This window comes from Euwallacea fornicatus, chromosome 38 (assembly GCF_040115645.1).
Source record: "Euwallacea fornicatus isolate EFF26 chromosome 38, ASM4011564v1, whole genome shotgun sequence".
Lineage (NCBI taxonomy): Eukaryota > Metazoa > Arthropoda > Insecta > Coleoptera > Curculionidae > Euwallacea > Euwallacea fornicatus.
The window spans coordinates 571,627-583,876 of NC_089578.1; the positions used below are offsets into that span (position 1 = coordinate 571,627).

Genomic DNA, 12,250 nt, shown 5'->3' on the forward strand with positions numbered 1-12,250 from the left:
GAGTTTAAAAAATCAGGTCTAAAGGGCAAACTTTTACACTGCCAGTAAATTTAGCAAAACCATCATTTGCCCAAAAATAGGGCAACAAACCAATAAGCCCCTATTTCTAATTTCGAAGACTTTAAATTGTTGCTAATATTGCCTGCACTTTCTTACACTGAGGCTTATAGCTGGTCAGGGTGGTCTACAGTTTTGATCCACCTGTTGACCATGACCTCTAAATCCCATTTGTACCGTGGACGTGAGGAAAACGTACATTCAGCTTTTGAGATAGCGATTATTATAGTGCTTAAACGTATCACTGTAATTAATCAAAAACAACACGGTATCAATTAATGTATGGAAAATGGATTTGTTAAGATTGTGTAATATTACCATACTCACCTGTATATGTTCACCAACAGAGGCTGCGACTATTAAGAGATAAACTACGGTTAATCGTGCACATAAAACTGCAAAAAACGTTAAATTGTCCGCAAGAACTTTCTGGAGATTGAAAAAATACCGAAAAATCCGACATGAACAATCAACAAGTGAACGAAAAAAAATGTATGGCTGAACCTGTCGTATTTAACCTCACATTTTTTAGACGTCTACTCCTGTCAGACGGCTGGACCAATCAGCGAGTAATAATGGCGCCAACGATAGGCCACAATTTAAATCAAGTACTTTATGTTCTTTATTACACACTTCAGTGTATTCCCGCATTACTTAATAATAAATAGAAAATCCCAAGTACTATAGAAATAACTATTAGAATAATATAGAAAGGTGATTCTATAACTGACGCATAAAAACCTTCCAAACTAGTAAGGCGTGTTTATTTATTTGAACAAAAACAATAATAATATGAATGAAGAAATAAGATATACAAAGTTTATTATGACTCGAATGCAGTTTTAAAAGATCTATGACGTAAGTGTCATAAGTATATTAGAACCACTGGCTGTATACGTTTTTTTTCCACCATTAGGTGAACTAGATTTTATAAAAGTACAATAACTTAACTTAAATTAAGCATAAATTCAATCCGAAGATCAAAAAAACTATTGTCATCATAATCAGAATTCAGTTTTTGGTGTTAATTTGCCGCGCATTAATTCTATATCAGCTTCTAAAAACCAGTTTCTATAGACTTCGACAGGGTCTATCATCCAGTGTTTGTGAAAAGTAATTGCGTCTTTCGTGGCCAGACGCCCTGGTGCGTAATCTTCTGGGCGGGCCTGAAGTTTTGAAAACAGAAAGCAAATATAGAAAAAGTCAACAAAAACCCATACTAACGACGACACTTATGAATATTGATAAAAATCGGGAGGAAACTCACATTGGTTACAACGCAAAGTGATCAAATAGGTAACTAATAAAAAGAGGAACAACTTTAACAGTTCCATTACTTTTTGTGTGGGCACCTACCGCAGCGGCCATATTGAAATTCAAATCTAGCAAGTATAGAGGGCGTTATGGCGGCATCGCGGGATTATAACGTCATTTTCAAACTTTAAGAAGCATAAAAAGTTTCTAATTAATGTTAATTTAAAAAAGAACTGCGCTGTGCTATAAATTTTGTCGGAAAATATTTAAAAACAATTAATATTTCCACGTCAATTCGTTAATAAATAAATAAATTATTAAATAGTAAGCTAATTAGCCGCAATGTCGCCACCATCCCCGTTGTTTCAGGTCTGGTTGCTACGGAGACGTACGTTAAACAAGATGTTGGCGGTAATCTTACGATTGGAGATGCGTCGTGTGTTTTTGTGCAATTTAGGTAAGTTTTTGTGTGCCTGCATTCACCTGAACTAAATTGTATTGACTTAAACTGACCTTAGTTAAAATAGTAATAAAAAAACCATAAACTTGTTCAGTTGCATAATATAGGAATTAGCAAGACCTCGTTAGCAAATAACATTAACAATGGCTGCAAAGTATAATGAACCGGCGACAATTACGTGTTTTATTTGAAAATAAACACTTGAAATAACGCAGATCTAATAAAGGTAGATTTGTTTAGATGACAAGCTTAATCGTTATGTATTCTAGTTCAAGTTTTGCAAAATGAGTTGTGTTGCTGCTGGAGCACAGCTTTAGCATAAACTATCCTCCACGAGCTATATAAAATAGAGCTTAATATCAGAGCAGGACAAGTCATAGCTCTAGCTCAACGTGCAAAAGCAGTACAACCATAGTAGATAACATTTCAAACAGACAAGATCCGAGAATGTTAAAAAATTAGGATCCCGAAGTGTCCCTAGTGAAAAGTTATCTCTCTAGAGAAGACTCTCTTTGCAAGAAGTGACGAGGAGTGGCTTTGGGGAGATAATACGCCCCATATTGCAAATATGCCGCTCTACAATGTTTATATGCCATCTGCAGCGAGGGAATACCTTGGAAACCTATTTTGCGCACTTTTATTGAGAGAGGAAAATTTAAATGAGGAGAAAAATGTCGATTTTGTAACGAACAAAAAACCTCAGTTACCAGCTGAAATGCAGAACAACTTACTGTTGCATAAACTTAGATATTATAAAACCCTCAAATCAAAGGCAGACTGGGAATAATACTCTTAAGTGCGTGGAAGATATATATAAATTAAAAATAATAAATGGAGAATATAAAGGGAAAACTTGTGGGAAAATTGGTAAATTAAATGTGAAATCCGCAAACACTGGAAACCGATCCGCAGCCAGGGGAGAGCGGTGCAGTCAAAGATAAAGGCCTGAATTTTCTGTTGGAGACTTCCTCTATCAAAAACAGTAGTACCAGGTGATGAAGGGTTTGCAACCAAGTTTTACCACGCCCAAACAGAGGTGGAATTAAACAACCAACTTTTTTGGGTATTTAACATTAACATAAAATTTCTTGCCGCATGCGCATTGAATTTCTCGTTGAAAAAAATGAAAAATACGGTAATTGCTAAACAGGTGTTTTTCTATAGTTGAGATTGTGAAATTTCGATGTGGCGTTCATAAGGGAGAAAAAACTGACCGTACGGAGCAGTTCAAATTCGAGCCCCACCATTGGGATCTCGGAAACTACGGGAGATACGAAGAAGCTTCAATTGGGACAAAATTGCATAATTGACCAAATGCCGTTTCGGAAATTTGAATTTTCCGAGTACTCCCGAGGATGGCTGAAAAAACTATGTCAAGACCACCAGGTGTTGCGAGCTCCTTCGTATTAAATAATAATCGTCACTAATTTGTTGCTCACTTACCTGATGCATTTGAGAAACGTGAACCAAAGTAATCCCCAAATCCTCGGCACAGGAACCCAGCACCATATCATCAGGGGAATCATCCCGTGGGCAGACGCATTTAGAAGTCAAAATCTTCAGTGCCGCCCTATTGATTATAATTCCGGCCCCCCCTGTAGGATAATTAAAACCCTGCATGCCGAACAGATACCTCTCCCCCAAGATCATGGGCAGACTGGCATTATCATGGCAGGTGGTTAGTTCCACCACCTTCTTAACGCTAGAATGGAACAAGAAATTAAGGTCTAATTTCCCAGAATCGAGTAGGAATCCCCAGGTTTAATGCAACATGGGTTTAAAGCCGAGTTGTATACAGGGCCTTTCAAATTCGATCCTCATCATCGGGATCTCGGAACCTGGAGGAGGTACGAAGAAGCTTAAACGAGGGCACGAGCTCTTGCAATTTCCCAGATCCCAATTGAAAGGATAGAATTTGAAAAGTTCTGTATAAGAGGGAAGGTGCAATGTCACTAGAGTCAGGACGCTCTAAGAAGACCTCTACGGCACGGTTTTATCACTTAGTGCTGTTCTTAAGGCGTTCGGACAGTCGGGGATCTACCTTAGGATGGTGTCGTCATCGACTAAAGCTAACCAATTCAAAGCAGGGTCCTTATGGAACTCTTTTACCAAATATCGAAGGATGCCCATTGTTTTGGCACAGTGTCCGTGCTCGGTATTCGGAATGTTCAGGGATATTGTTGGTACGTCCACATCTGTAAAACCAAGAAGGTGTGTCCTGCACACGATACCGAGATTGTCCTCACCTTCGGCATCGCTGAAGAACGCCTTTTTTTCTGCGTATTGGTACCACGTCTGCTTCACCGCCTCAACTCTGTCAACGTGGAACTGCTGGCAAGTTTTAATTGCGAAAAATATCGAAGAGCTTGAGGTGACTTCTCGCTAGAAACGGTACGATGCATCAGCACGACCAATGCCAAATCCCCATTCGTTTCAGTGAGTCTTGTGCCTACTTACACAGGACGTGAACTTCTTCGGATATGTGGCACAATGGCCTCGGTCCTCCGCACTCTCGCAAAACTTGTCGTTATGCTCAATCATGGGCCCCCTTCCGTCGTTGTAAATAAATAGGGCAAGTTCGTGTGCGGCATCAATGTGAAAATCCAACTGCTTAACGCCCTGCTCGATTCGGGTTTTTAGTCTGAAAGGACAACAATTTACGTGACCACCAGCTGGACACTAATCGTACTTTTCCAATAAAGGAACGCTGATGGCCACTGCCGATCCTGCGTTTGGATACTTGAACGATTGGGGATTCTCATGGAACGCGAAGTGGTGTATGATGCTCGCCTCGGCATCGTGGAGAGCGTGACCGATCCAAACCTCCTGAGAAAAGAATCATATGTGAGTAACATCGATTGTGAAAGATTATATCAGGTACAGACCTTATGATGATCGTATTTCGTTAATTCGTTTAGGAAAGCGTGGACCACAACAGCAGTGAAATCTTGGAGGAAAACAACCCACTGAGCAGTCTTCCCGCCAAGGAGGTTCCAAACTGGTACTATTAAGGGGGAAATTGTCCAGGAGGCAGGCGAGTTTATCAAATCGTGTGATCTCCATATTTGAGGTTCGTCCTAGATTTTTGTGACTGCTTTAGAGTACCTTCTCAAGACTTTTTCGCGACCTGTGAACGTACCAATTTTAACTCTTCATATTGTTCTTTTAAGTGAGTTTCTAATTCCCCTGCGAGCCTTTCGCCATATGGGTTTCTTTGGTCGATTATCACATAAGTAACGGTAGCATTATCTGCAACGAAAAACAACCATGGGAGTTGCATTAAAAAACTCAAATAAGAGATGTTAAGGTGTAAACGTTGAAGGTGTCTCTCAATAAATGAGGAAACGATCTTCTGGACCCGCATTCTCAGTAAAGGGCCCACCGTAGATTCCCTCCGTACATCGACCATGTGACAATTTTCCATGCAGTTTAGGCCACGCTTAGACGTACCCTTAACATGTGGACTTGCGCGGAATGAGGGGTGGCCACACAGGGTGGCACCATGTCCATTTTATTGATAATGCGCAGAGGTTCAAAGAATACAAATTTGCAAAACCTACAGCAGCAAATTTTAGTCGAAAAACGCCCTGTACACCTAATAGCGGGGCCAGATCGCGCAGTAGTAAGAGATGACGTCAAAGTGACGTACCACAGTAAAATCGCCATCTTGCCTAGCAGGAAACGAACGTCATTTTGACGTCATTTCGGGCCGTCTCTTGGCGGACTGGAGACCCTCGTCGCCATTGGTGCAAAAATTTGATTTGCGCATGTTAGCGGCCAATGGGGTACGTCGATTAACTGCTGTGATTTTGTACCCTCAAGCTTTAAGTGCCCAAGAGAGTGAGGCGTAGTGTGCTAATTCATTTTAATGCAGTAATTAAAGGCCCTTTACTCACCTATTCCCGACGACTTGGGGAGTAAAAACGAACCACATAAGAGCAGAAATACGTATCGCATCTCACAACGTCCTTATTGCCACCATCCGAAACTTAAAAGCTCCTCGGCCATGCTAGTGCCCGGTTATATTTTAGTATAAAATAGTATATAAAACGTATATTGAGGTGGGTGTTAATCGTAGTAGATCGCTAAACGAGAATCGATCATGTATTCGGCAATGCGACATGTTACCTACTCTGATGGGTAGAGTGATGGTGCCTGACTATCGTGCTTCTACCCAGGCTTCTTTAGTCCGTTCTCTAACGGTTGGGCTATGGGGGAAAGATGTACAAATTTAGTACAATTGTACAACATGGTGTTGCCCATGCCCACATCTCTCTGGGTCTTATCTGTTCAGTATTTTTAACGCGATTGCCCTTTGGACTCTCGAGATACAGAGATTTTAAGAGCGGTTAGAATTCGGTGGCCCCGAAGCTTTGGAAATTTCCAAGGGAAAATTGAACATGCAGAGCGTCCACTTGACAGGTCCTCAGGTCTTCTGTGGGTTTACTCGTGATTTGGTAAAAACAATCAATTATCGGGACGTGTATGAGGCTAATGAGGGTGGACTTTAAGATTGGTGGCAACAACACAGGGCGTTCCAAGAAAGCGTCACAAAGAGCGCTTTTCCCAAACGGCACCACCTGCATTTTTTTGCGTGATAGACTTCTTTCCAGGTTTCCTATTGGTTCCTAATTTTTTTCCTTGCGATCCAGTGGCTCGCAGCCATGGAGGTGTAAAAGAAATTTTATACGTTTACATTGCCTTATAAAAAAATGAATATGGCCGTCACCTTAAGTTAAATTTTGACAGTTTTCGGACAGATTTCCATGCAAGACCCCCTTAGCAGCCGCGAATACGCGATTAACCAAAAATGTATACAGGGTGGTCACAATAACAACTCTAATTTCCATCTTTTCAACTTCATTTTCCTTGCTTTTTTCCTATAGGATGGTGAGTTTTTTATGACTTGGAACGGAAGGAAATTCAATTTTCTTCATTTTGGTATAATGCAATATTATTCCTAAAGTTAATGGAATTTTCGAAACATCTCAATTCATGGCTAAGTGTCTGAGCGTTTGGCATGCGTTTGCATGATTTCCATGTTCTTTGGTTTAAAACTTGAGAGCTCCTTTGTGGTTTTCCATTTTTTTAAAATCTGCTAATTTCAAAAATTGGGCGCGAAAATGAAGTGAGTTGATACTGTCTTCCCTTGGCAGTGGAGGTCATATAATGGTGTTTTATCAAGGGAGGGAGTGAATTTACGATATTTCTTCAAATTTGCAGTTGTGCTGTGAATTTTCCTCCCCGCTGTTCCATCGTCAGTCTACTACTTCTTATTCTTCCACGTCCAACTGACTTCAAACTATTTCAGTCGACGTCAGTGTCTTTCCTATTTTCGGTTTCCGACAATCTCTTCATGTCATTTAGGCCCTGGCGAACCGATGTACTTAAGGTTCTGAAGGGCCTCACGTCTCTCCATGCTCGATTTGTCTTCTATCAAATTAGGGGGCAGCGACACCCGCCCTTCTTCGTTCTTCACGTTGAGACCCTTCTCTTGGGCACTTAAAGCAAATAATTGAGATCGGTCTGGTCTTCTGCAGTCTTTCATTTAGTGACATTTACCATCCCCATGTATGAATCTGTCAGAAGTTTTTTGCTTTATCTTGAGTAATGGAAATTATTTCTCTCTGTGTGTCGTTTACGTTTTTCCTGAGGTGACTCAGGGCGTGGTTTCTTTCCCTTTGGCCCTCTGCTCTCTGGGTCACAACCTCCAGTAGTTCTTATTTTTACACCTACTTATCTCAAAGAACAGCGCCGGACTCCCCGGTTTTATCCGTTGCTCATCTATCGGTGATCCGCATGTGTCACCTCCTCTCCCTCCCATGGGGTTGGTTACCTGGACTCGGGGGAGGTCTAGGGTCACCACGTAGAAATGCAAATATGCCTTCGATTCCCCTTTAACACCACAAACTAACATGAATTATTAACTTGTGGACAAGGCACATTTGCGCCAATGGTCATTACTTGACATGTATAGGGTGTTCCAGGAAAAAGTGTCCACCCTGAATGTCTTTGCTGTTATTAGTTAAAAAGAAAAACGCTAAAACTCGTCAGCTTTGAGAGGGAAGGAGACATCGTTTGCTGAAAAAATGTGTCTTTTCGAGGTCCTGTCCCTCTGCCCGTGGAAACCAGCCCTTCGAAATTTTCAAACTGGAAGGGGGGTCGTGTTACACCTCGTTCGAAAGGCAATTTTATTCTCTGCATGGCGAAGCTTATATTTTTTATTTTTGTGCACACATCTTGTAGAAATTAAGCAAACACTAGGTATGTTTCATTTATTTTATCGTAAAAAATGTCGAAAGTGACCTCCATCAACTTCCACGAACTGTGCAGCTGATCCTGAAAACACCGTCGCACATTGTCCAACATTTCTGGTGTTATTGACCTGCACTTTCCGACTATTCGGGCACGTCACTCCTCGAGGGAATCAGATTGTGCGTCAGAGATTTTGGTCTTCAAATATCCCCATAGGAAAAAGTCCAACGGACTAAGGTCAGGAGATCTTACGGGCCGCTCTGCCTGCACCTCCTCTTCCAATGCATCTTCCAGGGAATTATTTATCTAAAAATTGTTAGATTGGAGCAGGGTAGTGTGGATCTTGTTGAAAAACTCATTCTTGATCTGAGAGGCGGCGATCTTGTTCAAGAATTTCAGTTACCCTATATGGAGATGTAGCGTCTTGGAGAAGTTGCAGGTAGTTTTCTCCATTTAAGTTTGTAGAAATGCAAAATGGTCCAACAATTAGATCGTCGAAAACCCCTGCTCCGACGTTCAATTTATGAGGTTGTTGAGGGTGGATCTCTCGGAATAAAAGAGGATTGACGTCACTCCCTTCACGACAGCTTTATCTGGTAACTTCACTATTTAAATAGAACGAAATTCATCGGAAAATGTGGTCTCATGCAACAACTGTCTGTTTAAACGCGATATGGTTCTAAAGGATTCATAGAATTCTATAACCGACAGTAGATATCATCCCCATTTAATTCCTGTATTAGTTCCGTGACATAAATATGGAATTTTACTTCTTTTAAAATTCTATCAAATGGACTTTTTGATTCTCCAGATTCCTTAGGAATCTTTCATCCGGACGTCCTGTTGTCCATTTGAACATGTCCCAAAACCGCGATTTGGATTCCTCTCACTGAGCGGTCAACCTCGCGTCTTTTGCTTTGGACGGTACCAGTCTCATCGAATTTCATTAGCAGCTTAGATGCATAAGGGCGGCATAACATTTTGCCGGGACGATGCAAATTGAAGGCACGAGCTGCCGCCCTTTGAGAATTGTGGTTTTTGCAATGCAGACTCGCAGTCTCGATTCTCTGTTGCAGCGTGTAAACCATTTAAATCAAATTAACAATGAACGAACTGCAAAAAGTGAAGTTTTGCCACGAAGGGAAATGTCAATAAATTATTCCTCTGAAAAAAATTAGGGCTCATGGATTCATAAATGGAATGTCAGGAATGTCATTGCTATTGATACTTTTGGGACGTTCCGAGTCTAAACTGTCCACTTTCAGCATTTATCACCATGACATTCATGGTTAAACTCCAGTTATTTGGTTGTTGCTTCATTTCTTCAGGGCCGAGGTGCCGAAACGAAAAATACGAACTTCACCGTGCGGAAAACAAAATTACCTTTCAGACGAGATGCGTCACAACTCCTTTTGCAATTTGAAAATTTCAAAGCGGCTGCGTCCAGGGGTTGAACGACGCCATTTTGAAGAAAAACCGATGTCCCCCCTCCTCGCGTGTTTTTTCTTTGACAAACAACGGGCGAGGTAGTATTCAGGGTGGACGCTTTTCCCCGAGACACCCTGTAGGCACGTGGGCGCTCTGGCTTCAGGCATTGCCCCTATGCGTGTAATACCTCCGAAGTTCAAACAGATATGTGCGACTCGTTCGAACTTCGCAGAAGGGGTCCAAAGGGCAGCTTGTTCTCCTAGAGTTCTACAATCCACGGGGATCCTCGCGAAAGCCGAAGTTGCCCGCGCATACCATGGAATGCCACCACCCGCCCCCTCGAAGTTTAGTACAACTTCTGTCGAATGCGTACAATTATCTAAGAGCGCACGCCCCTCCTTCGGGCTTCCGCCGCTTCTCCGTCTTCCATCACTCTTCGCCCGACGTCGTTGAACGGAGACGGACGACGTCGCGGAAGTGACGAGCGCGCAATTATTGAACGGCGGACAGGGCCAGATGTACTGGAACAATGGTTGGAAACTGGGATTGAAGTACCAGGCGGGGCGTGCAGGTGGCGCCTCGTGGCCGGCTAAATTTACACCCATCACATTCGTCCGCCGCAGTTTTGTTTCGACGGTTTCAGTCGACGAAAGCCCGCGAAAGAAAAATGTCGGCGTCGGAATAAATGAGCGCACCAAACGCGCCTTTTTTCTATCGGGGATCAAGTGGAACGTTTGAATGTGCCGACGTCACAGTTCTTTGCGATTTCTAAATTATTTTCTCAGATAATTAAAAATCATCGGCATCATCGGATTCTGGTGGATGTGCGCTCGTCACACACGCGCTCCATTTTCTGGACAAAAAGTCGCTATGGGTCCCAAGACTTCCCATGTCCCGTTCCCCAGGGTAGTGTTGCTCTTATTTGTTGCGTTTTCGGCCGCTCTGACGGCGGACGGATTTAACGTGGACGCAGTTAATTATGCGGTGTACGAATCTCAGGAACAGTCCATGTTTGGGTTTACAGTCGCAGTTCACAAACAGGGATACAACAGAGGATGGTAAGCTCGAAAAACGACCAAACAGGCGCCCCATAAGGTTTCCCCTCGTAAAAATGGGACCAATCTCCCCTTCGTCTTTAGCGGTTCGCGAGATCCGCGAATTCTGAAACTTCAGCTGGGATCGCGACCAGTTTGCACAGAGTTAAATTTCTGAAATTAGTCACATTTGCAAATAGGTTTATTTCGAACTGGTGACTCAAAATATCCGTTCGCTTCCCAGTTATTTTGCGATATTCATCATCACTTCCAGTGAAGAACTATTTCAAAGGCCTTAATGCGATTACCTGTGTCAGCGAGCAAATCTAATGTGCACATGCCAAAGGGAATATTCCACGTATAAAAATGCTACATTTCGCCATTAATCATGTTTGCTCTCACTTTACGAGGTAAAATGCAGGGTGTTAATTAAGCACATGTACTCATTTCAAGGCGTGACCCTTTAACTGATTTTATCGCAAAAAGTTCCGGTGAATGTGGGCTCTCAACGTCTTCGTTTAGCAACTAGAGGGTGGTGAAGTTTCACTTTAAATTCGATTTCGATTTATCAAAAAAAAAAAAAAAAATTATCAAGCGGATTCATGTCGGGTGAGCCAGGAGGCCATCAGTCTTAAACCAATTTTATCAGAAAAATTTCTATGAATGTAGGGCCGCAAAGTTTTCGTTTCGCAACTAGAGGGTGTCGAAATGTCATTTTAAATTTGGTTTCGATTTATCACAAAAAAAAATAAAAAATCTAGCGGATTCATATCGGGTGAACTAGGGGGTTATGGATCTTTAAACGATTTTATCACAAAAATTCTCATGAATGTAGGCCCGCAACGTCTTTGTTTAGCAACTAGAGGGTGTTAAAATGTCATTTTAAATTTGGTTTAGAGTTATCCAGAAAAATAATAAATAATCAAGCGGATTCATATCGGGCGCACTAGGGGGCCATCAATCTTAAACCGATTTTATTAGAAAAAGTTTCCATGAATTTAGGCCCGCAACGTCTTCGTTTTGCAACCAGAAAGTCGTAAAATTTCGTTTTAGTTTTTAGAATTGATTTGCTGACAATTATTGAAATTAATTTCATGTTTTAATATTCGTCGTTGAAAAGTGCCACGTCCGGCTTCGATGTGTGCATCTACCCTTCTCAACTTTGATTGGCGAACTCCATGGAATACACCCGGTATATTTTTGATTTCCGTGTAAGAGGGCGCTTATTTTATTTCTCAGCTTTCCTTCATTTCCACCGGAGTTTTGCACACGAGCGATTTCGATTTAGCCCCAAAAAAAAGTAATCGAGTGGACACAGGTCGGGTGATCTGGGGGGCCACTCGTTTCTGAACCACCACAGTTTTCCTCGTCGACGGACTGGAGGAGCGGGGCCGCGACAGCGGCCTCCCGGGTCACCCGACGTGAACTCGCTGGAATATTTTTTGGGGTAAATTTACACTACAACTCGAAACGAAACTTCAACTCCCTCCACTTCTTAAGCGAAGAAGTTGCGGGCGCACATACACGGGAACTTTTTGTCGTAAAATCAGTTAAAGACTCACTCCTTGAAATAAGTACGTCTACTTGATCAACGCCCTGTGTAATAAAATATTTTATGAAGGATTATGGGTCAAGGCTCGTTCGCGTTCGCCCGAAAGAGGTATTTGCGAGAGAAAAGATAAACAAATTTGCTCAAAACGATCGTCCTCCGGTAAACACCCATCCATTAGAGATGGTCAGAAAACCATGTCGCAATTGACCA

General features: G+C 42.0%; 2 protein-coding genes across 3 annotated transcripts in view; one reads left to right on the plus strand and one right to left on the minus strand.

Annotated features, from left to right (window-relative positions):
- Positions 1-804: 804 nt before the first annotated feature.
- LOC136349590 (beta-1,3-glucosyltransferase) lies at positions 805-5,920 on the minus strand. Its single transcript, XM_066301253.1, has 9 exons — positions 5,668-5,920; positions 4,911-5,020; positions 4,657-4,848; positions 4,461-4,597; positions 4,229-4,412; positions 4,018-4,153; positions 3,813-3,966; positions 3,215-3,473; positions 805-1,223 (listed from the first exon to the last, which is right to left on the minus strand). Exons 1-9 carry the CDS (start codon positions 5,726-5,728, stop codon positions 1,062-1,064), a joined length of 1,395 nt encoding a protein of 464 aa, XP_066157350.1. The 5' UTR covers positions 5,729-5,920; the 3' UTR covers positions 805-1,061.
- A 4,152-nt stretch (positions 5,921-10,072) lies between these two features.
- The window catches only part of if (inflated), a 54,535-nt gene continuing 52,357 nt past the window's right edge, over positions 10,073-12,250 (plus strand). For both annotated transcript variants that reach the window (XM_066301283.1, XM_066301284.1), the window contains exon 1: positions 10,073-10,512. In XM_066301283.1, the coding sequence (XP_066157380.1) occupies positions 10,277-10,512 (236 nt within the window). In that variant the 5' untranslated portion in view covers positions 10,073-10,276. The remainder of the gene's footprint in view (positions 10,513-12,250) is intronic.

Bases quoted from the DNA above. Each gene is read 5' to 3' on its own strand.
- LOC136349590 (XM_066301253.1), bottom strand. From the start codon at position 5,728: ATGCGATACGTATTTCTGCTCTTATGTGGTTCGTTTTTACTCCCCAAG. The intron at 4,598-4,656 runs GTCTGTACCTGA...TTCTTTTCTCAG, and splicing joins CGAAATACGATCATCATAAG to GAGGTTTGGATCGGTCACGC. The intron at 1,224-3,214 runs GTAAGTGAGCAA...TCAAAACTTCAG, and splicing joins ACGTTTCTCAAATGCATCAG to GCCCGCCCAGAAGATTACGC.